This window comes from Chondrus crispus, genomic scaffold, assembly GCF_000350225.1.
Source record: "Chondrus crispus Stackhouse genomic scaffold, scaffold_115, whole genome shotgun sequence".
In the NCBI taxonomy this organism is placed as follows: Eukaryota; Rhodophyta; class Florideophyceae; order Gigartinales; family Gigartinaceae; genus Chondrus; species Chondrus crispus.
In genome coordinates this window covers 27,336-34,288 of record NW_005178978.1, presented here as the reverse complement: position 1 = coordinate 34,288, position 6,953 = coordinate 27,336, and the positions used below count along the sequence as shown (strand labels likewise).

General features: G+C 51.7%; 5 protein-coding genes; 2 read left to right on the top strand and 3 right to left on the bottom strand.

Moving 5' to 3' along the window:
* The window catches only part of CHC_T00001824001 (hypothetical protein), an 858-nt gene extending 245 nt beyond the window's left edge, over positions 1–613 (top strand). Inside the window, exon 1 of the mRNA XM_005712722.1 lies at positions 1–613. This exon is cut by the window's left edge and continues 245 nt beyond it. Coding sequence (XP_005712779.1) covers positions 1–613 — 613 coding nt within the window.
* A 346-nt stretch (positions 614–959) lies between these two features.
* On the bottom strand, positions 960–3,300 carry CHC_T00001823001 (hypothetical protein). XM_005712721.1 is given in 2 exon segments: positions 960–2,700; positions 2,701–3,300. 1 exon segment carries the CDS (start codon positions 3,298–3,300, stop codon positions 2,701–2,703), a length of 600 nt encoding a protein of 199 aa, XP_005712778.1. The 3' UTR covers positions 960–2,700.
* Positions 3,301–3,678: 378 nt separating this feature from the next.
* CHC_T00001822001 (hypothetical protein) lies at positions 3,679–4,461 on the top strand. Its single transcript, XM_005712720.1, has one exon. It carries the CDS (start codon positions 3,679–3,681, stop codon positions 4,459–4,461), a length of 783 nt encoding a protein of 260 aa, XP_005712777.1.
* Positions 4,462–5,225: 764 nt separating this feature from the next.
* On the bottom strand, positions 5,226–5,810 carry CHC_T00001821001 (hypothetical protein). The gene has a single exon (XM_005712719.1). The coding sequence runs from the start codon at positions 5,808–5,810 to the stop codon at positions 5,226–5,228; it is 585 nt and encodes a 194-aa protein (XP_005712776.1).
* A 17-nt stretch (positions 5,811–5,827) lies between these two features.
* Positions 5,828–5,968, bottom strand: CHC_T00001820001 (hypothetical protein). The gene has a single exon (XM_005712718.1). It carries the CDS (start codon positions 5,966–5,968, stop codon positions 5,828–5,830), a length of 141 nt encoding a protein of 46 aa, XP_005712775.1.
* Positions 5,969–6,953: the final 985 nt, after the last annotated feature.

Sequence of the window (6,953 nt, the reverse complement as noted above, 5' to 3'; positions counted from 1 at the left end):
CATCCTTTTCTTCAACCGCACATCCACCTCCACTGCACTCTCCCACGAAGAATCCTCCGGAGCTGCAGAGACCGCCGACGACTCCGCTGCCGCAGCGCTTTTACAAGAGGACGCACTCGTCCGCGCACGTCTCGCTGCCGCCGCAAACACCTCAAATGTCGGTGATTCGGGACACCTCGGTTCCCACTTTTGCGTCCTTCAGCCCACGCTTTCCGCAGGCAAAGAAAAATGGACGGAGAGCGACGCCCGCTCCCACATTGCCCTCCGAGCTTTCTTGAGGACCTTTGCCGACACGGTTACCTCATCAGAGCAGAGCCACTTCAAATTTAGCATTTATTACGGCCACGACTCCGATGATCCCGTCTTTGGCGAGCCTGATCTCCGCGCTGCGTTCCAAGACGAGGCCCACGCCATTTTGCAGCGTAAGGGCTTTAGCGAAGACGTCGTTAAGCTCGTCTTCACCCCGCTGTACGGTCTCCACGGCCGTATCAACGCCATTTGGAACGTCCTCGCAAAGGCTGGAAAGACGACGGCTGTGATTACTTTTTCCTCTCCAATGACGATATGGTTTTCTTCACTAAAGGCTGGGTCTCCCGCTCCCGCGACAGCCTAAATGGAATCGGCTCCCCCGTCGGCCACAAGAGGCCGTGCCGCTACTTTGGCATTGTCAGGTTTAAGGATGAGTGGGCGTCGTGGGCCACATTTACCTTCCATGTATCCACTCGCATGCACATGGAGATTTTCGGTGGCGTTTATTACCCCGTACCCTACAACTCGGCTCACAACGACTACTGGATCAATTTTGTGTATCATAACTTTGACGCCAGTAAGTACCGCGGTGAGATTCGTGTTCGTAATCGCGTCGACGACGTCGATTTTGCCCTCGCCCATCAGAAGGATACCACCAAGGTCGCACCGCCCAGATACGAATATGACAAGCGCGGAAACGCAAGAAAGTACATCAATGAAGGCCGCGCTAGGGTTAAGGCCTGGCTGGAGAAGTATCGTGGAACCAACCGCTGTTTACCGCCGCTCTAATTTTCTTGTGTCCATAATCTACAACAGTGAACATGACGCTTGTAGCAGCGGTGCCGCCGTTCATGGAGAACTGAAGCATAAATTTTTAACATCGCCTCCATCTCTCCAACAGGATCATACTTGAATATCGCGGGCAGCGAGCAAGAGCCTTTCGATTACAACCAGACAAGCCACCGGCAGTCCATTATCTAACAGTTGGTTTGGATAGGCCACTGTGTATGTTTTCGTTAAAGAATATAATCTTGCAAACACTGTACAATGTGAATCAGAACATGCGATGGAAGGAGGGCAACAAATGTAATGGGTTCTGGTATCGGGAGAGCCGCAACCTATTGCAATGCTGTGGGCCATCGCTTGGTCATACAGGGTAGCGGTGACAAAGAAGTGAGGTCCTATACATAGCACAGCACAGCATCAAACTGCGCACTTTGCAACTCCCGTCTTACACAAATCTCATGGAAGAAAGTGAGGGTTGAAGATCCGCCATATCCGAAACTGCGCGGCGAATGATTAGATGCTAACTTATAGAGGCACGATGGAAAAGAGGCACGAGAAAGAAGTATGTTGGTGCAGATAACTCAAAAAGTCGGCACCAAAATGCAGGCATGATACTAATCGGGTTTCAAACTGCGCACAGAACACATCCACGCAACGTTGAGCAAGACGCAAACATACTATGAGAACATCACATCCCTGCAGTGACGCGACACCAGGCTAAGTCGTTGTCTGCAAAAAAAGTATTCCAATGGAACGGTGTTCACCAGCGAATCCCCCTCGGAGACTAGCCAGCCTTCATTGAAAAATGAGAACGGCGGCCGCTTTTCTGTAGTTTCAAAAGAGGCAAATCGCCGACATGCAACTGTTGCATCAAACGCAAAGTGAAGTCATAGAGGGTCTTCTGAAAGAAGTGAGCTGTAGATGATAGCTGTTCTTATCGACCTAGATACTGTACCACTCCTGTAGTGCTTATGTAAGACTGTGCAGGCCCTGTCTGTCTGGGGACGTCCCTATCGCTGTTATTTGCGTCTCTATGGCGAGCAACATTATTACTCAGATACACGTAAAGGAATTGCAGACATGGAAGAACTAGGAAGAGGTCGTCTTCAGTCCTTGGCGTTGGGGATATGATCTTTGAGTTTGATAAGGTAAACTACACCGCAACGCGGCATGGGGGAGCAGTGACAGTCGTCGTCCTTCTAACCAGGCACGCGACTCCTGAACCCTCTCTTCATATATTTGAGTCTGATTGCGCAATGTTAGCGGCTCAAATTGAGTGTGACACACCATTTCATAAGAAGCAACGCCACTCTCGCTCTTCCCGAAACAGCGAGGCGCTTGGCTGGCGCAACCCATGCACAGGTACATGGAAACTCCTTCATTCGTAGCACAGCGTTCCCGAAATGCAAAGTCCAAGGAACATATCGGCAAAGTGATAGCACTTGGAAAAGGTCTGGCCGCTCCACAACTTGACGACCTGCAGTACATATTAGAACTTCTAACCAGTCTATCGAATATGTTCGGTGGCTTCTTCAGCGGTTCTAAAGATCCCCAGCAAGAGTGAGGCCCAGCGTTGCGCGACTGGTTACAAAAGATGTATTTCGAGAAGCAGCTGTCAATGTCCAGAGTTGCTACCATCTTCCACAGCGGAGATGCCAAGGTGTATTATGCATTATCGTTATCCTTCGGAGTGTCCCACTTCCGAAAGAGGTCGGGATCTGGCTCCCAGGCTTCCGGTCCCTTCGTTCTCGGACCAAGATCAGCATACTGTGCCTGCCCGTCATCGTTCCATGGATGGCCCCAGTCCCCCCCAAGCTCGATGACACGATCATAACCCGACGGAATGGCTGCTGTCGACTGTCTCATCGAAAGAGCTATGCGGCCATTGTTTGCGTCTACTGAAAGCACACGAACGAGAACGACATCTCCTTCCTTGAGATGCGCAGATATGTCAGACACGAAAGAGTCAGTGACCTCGGAGATATGTACGAGACCTGATCCATTTGCCCCAAGGTCAACGAAGGCGCCATAGCGAACTAATCGCGTGACACGACCCTCAACCTCATCGCCTGGATTGAGCTGTGCGCTCGGGGTCATACCCACAGCAGCGCGTGTTCTGCCCACAGCACGCGGCACAGGTCCGCGCCGAGGCGGCATCCTTCCGATTCCGGTACCAATCAGACGGCTTCGCGCATGAGTTGACGAAGCGGGCGTAGAGGGGACGACGAAAGAAATACTCTGCATACGCAGTGAGTCTGGGCGCATTGCTTTACAAAGGAGATGCAGCAAAGACAGCTGGACCTCGTGGGGGGGTCGGATGGAAAGAATGTATCGAGTTGGCAAAGTTTTTGGCGCCTATGGGTTTCAGGCTCTGGAGAGACACTTCTCACTCAACTGCACACAAAGCAAATTATATTTCCAGTTGCCTTCTTCAAAAACAAGTCTTGTCCGAAAGGTCTCCCAGGCATCCCTTGTGACAGCATCTACCCGAGGTTACGCCTTTGAATTGTGAAAGATTTCGGCTATCCGCGAGGGCACCTATCATACGCGACGTACGGTACCCTTGTACTTCAAAATAATCTACCTGCTTCTTGTGCCAAGGGCTGCCAGGCATTGTTGGGGAGTTCCCTTAGTGTCTTGGTTATGAGTTCTACGAGCACTCCACTTCCGTCACAGGAAGCACCAGAGTGGCGCCACGAGCCGCATCACATCACGCTCCGCGAAACTGTTGACTACACCATCTTTGTCGGCCATCTTCCGCCGCATGATCGCTGCAGCCTACATGCGCACTACAACCCGACTGTCTGTCTGTCACTCATTTCAATCATTGATGTGACTGACCACGTCGTATCTGATCCCATTCGCCGAAAACAAACTCCATCCCCTATCTCAATTGCAAAAGGGACATTATTGTCGTACAACAGTACCCCAAGCAATCCCCATGTTCACGAGTATACGTCGGACGCCCATCCGTCCCTGTTTCTGGGCATAGAGAGTCCATTAGGTCGTGCCATAGGCCCCCCTTCTCCACTTATGTCTATCGATGTGCTTCCCCATGTGTCTGTACGACATCACGGTGAAGACTTGCCATTTGCTTCAGCTGCTGTCGCAACGCTTCCACCAGGGTGTACTGTAAGAATTCATGTGAATACGCTTGATGGAGAAAAGGTACTGTGTCGGCTCATGACTACTCTCATGGGACCAGCTCTTGACCTTCTTGATGTACGTTCTTCTCCGGACCATGTCATAGAGCATCTTCGATACGACAAGTACGATCCGCCAAAGCTGGCATTTGCTATCACCAACTTCAGGGGCAAGGGGTTTGACTCAAATGAGAGTACTACCATAACAAACAACACAGCGCACTCTTGCGAAGTTTTCATCATCGATTTCTTTACAAAGGAGAATTCTACAACAAGTCAGTAGCGAAGAGTAAGATGATGTTCGGGAGCAGCTCAGCCCTGCTCGAGGCACCAAGCCCTGGCTTTTCAGTTGCGTTCCCGTGCCTGCGGCATGGATGTCTGGGATTTTCTTGGCAAACATCGATGAACATATTTGTGACCCACACTACAGTTTCTTGTTTAGAACGGTTGCAGCGATAGTGGTCGTGGTGCTCAAAATTTAGGTGCTCTTGTTCCAGTTCTTGCCTTCCACTCGTGAATTCATTACTCATGTAGATCCCTGCGATGGACCATGTACTTTTGCGATAATTCTTGCAGATGCCACTCCCGCTCGCTGCGGAAGAAGTTCGGCGGAGAAGCTGCTCGCAAAGTCATTTTGTTCATCCTGCACTGGATTCACAATAGGGATCCGCAACATTACTCGCACAAGCAAAGGCGGTTTTCAATATAATCGCTGCAGCTCAAGTCCCGTGCTTGATCGATTATCAACTTCTAATGTACATATTTTTAACATGGCAAGCATTTTCAAGCAAAATGAGAACCCATCGCCAGCAGTTTTGCCAGCAGAAGAATGAGCCGAAAAGTACAATGGCCGAGCTTAAGCGGAGATGGTTGGCTGCCAAAATTCTCTCAGGTGTGGGGTCAGAGGTGTGAAGGCCTTTTGTTTCGTAAGCGTCGAACCATCCGCCCCCAGACTTCATTTACTGACAGATCCGATATGCACTTGTGCCGGTCATCACTCGCCTTGGGATCAAAAACTTGCTTTTCCGTTGAAAAAGCCACGCATGATTAGCACTGAACCGTGATATGTTCTTCAATGAGCTCCATATATTCTGCGAAGAGAAGTTCTGCCTTGGTCGACTGATAGCGCGTCAGTACAGCTGCTTCCAAGACAGCATCGTCCATGGGTCGCCTATGGCCAGCCTTTTCGGCCAAACTTCGAATGCAAGTCTCCTTGCTCCAGTTTTGTTCCGCACAAACTTCTGGTAAGTATGTGGCGGAATACCGACCGCCAGCGAGCTCCAAAATGATGCCGTGTGTGCCAATATCCCAGTCATACACATGAGATGCCTTTTCAAAACCCGAAAGCACGCTGACGCCAACTTTAAGTTCATCTATCTCAGACGCTGCAATAGGGTCAAAGCGGGAATCTCTGAACGCGGCATATGAAGCGTAGCGCTCAACAGCATCGTCGAGATTTGCACGACTAAGCGTACCGATGCAACCACGTAAGGAATAATTGCGTCTAGAACCACGGGGAGCGGACCATGTGACAAAAAGACCCCCTTTTGAGGTGGGGATATCGAGTGATTGAGGAGCAGGCAGTCGTGGACGAAGTACTTTGCAAATGGTATGAAATGCCTTCGCACACATGTCCTTAGTTGCGACTGTTAAAGTATCGGAACAACCCTCGTCGACGGCGGCCATCTTTGAGGAGAACCCAAAATTGTGATTTGCAGACTGCGACCGAGAAGAAGACTTGGAACAGGAGTTGTGGGTTGTTCCGCTTGAGAAGATGGGGTGGAGAGCATTCAGATGCAAGTGTCAGGGAAGGGCTCTGTCGCAGCCCCTGGGGTAATGATTCGTTCGAAACTGGGCGGACACCGTCCCTTCGAAGTAAGGAGGCGACCCGAGAGATTTTGTGGACACCACCTTATACGCTTCGCCTCTACGGGACATGATGAGGAGTACGTGTAAATGTTTATGACGCAGACAGCGTCTGCGGGAATGCTGCCCAAAAGTGGGACCCACCCACTGCAAATTCCTCGTCTTTCAGGCGGTTTTCGAATAACGAATCGATTTTGTCCTTTTTTCGCATTCGCTTTTTTTGGGGTTGGTGTGTGCGTCACTGTTTTACGGACTGTATCTGTTGACTACACTGTAATGCCCCCCGTTGTCGCTCTTGCTGTCAGTCACCCTCACCGCGGCGCAAGCCCCGAGTATTAGATGGGTGACTGGCAGCGCTGCGTAACGTCTTCTCTAGCTAGTCATCCGTTTCTCAGCACCACCTGCAGAGAAACGATTTTCCCCGTGCCTACGTGCAGAGGTTCGACACAGCTTACCTCCTTGCTCCCGGCGAGGCGGAATGTCAGGAGTAGACCCAGCGAATATCAGCCCTCCTTCCGATCCGGTGCCAGCCAACGTGGCGCCCTCCCTTCCCGCTCTCGACGCCGCCACCTCCGCGGCGATCTCTGAGGTTGTTGCGACTCAGCTCAGAGAGGCGCTTCAATCCCTGCAACCGAATGCAGGGACCCAACAGGGGTTACAGGCTAGCCCCGCAGTTCGGCCCACCGCGGACCCGGTCGCGGGTCAGACGCCTGCTCGAGCAGAGGACGTCGGGGTCCCCGGTGGAGCCGAAGCAGCCCCTACCGCGCCGAAAACACCGCCGCGCCCGTCGTCGCCGCTCCGCCGCCGAATCAGTCAGAGGAACCCGGAGCTGAGAAGGACGCCGAGGGTTCCTCATCCGAAGACGAGGACGATCAAGTTTTTGACCCGGACACCAGCTCCGGATCCCAG

Bases quoted from the DNA above. Each gene is read 5' to 3' on its own strand.
- CHC_T00001823001 (XM_005712721.1), bottom strand. From the start codon at position 3,300: ATGCGCCCAGACTCACTGCGTATGCAGAGTATTTCTTTCGTCGTCCCC.
- CHC_T00001820001 (XM_005712718.1), bottom strand. From the start codon at position 5,968: ATGCTCTCCACCCCATCTTCTCAAGCGGAACAACCCACAACTCCTGTT.
- CHC_T00001822001 (XM_005712720.1), top strand. From the start codon at position 3,679: ATGAGTTCTACGAGCACTCCACTTCCGTCACAGGAAGCACCAGAGTGG.
- CHC_T00001821001 (XM_005712719.1), bottom strand. From the start codon at position 5,810: ATGTGTGCGAAGGCATTTCATACCATTTGCAAAGTACTTCGTCCACGA.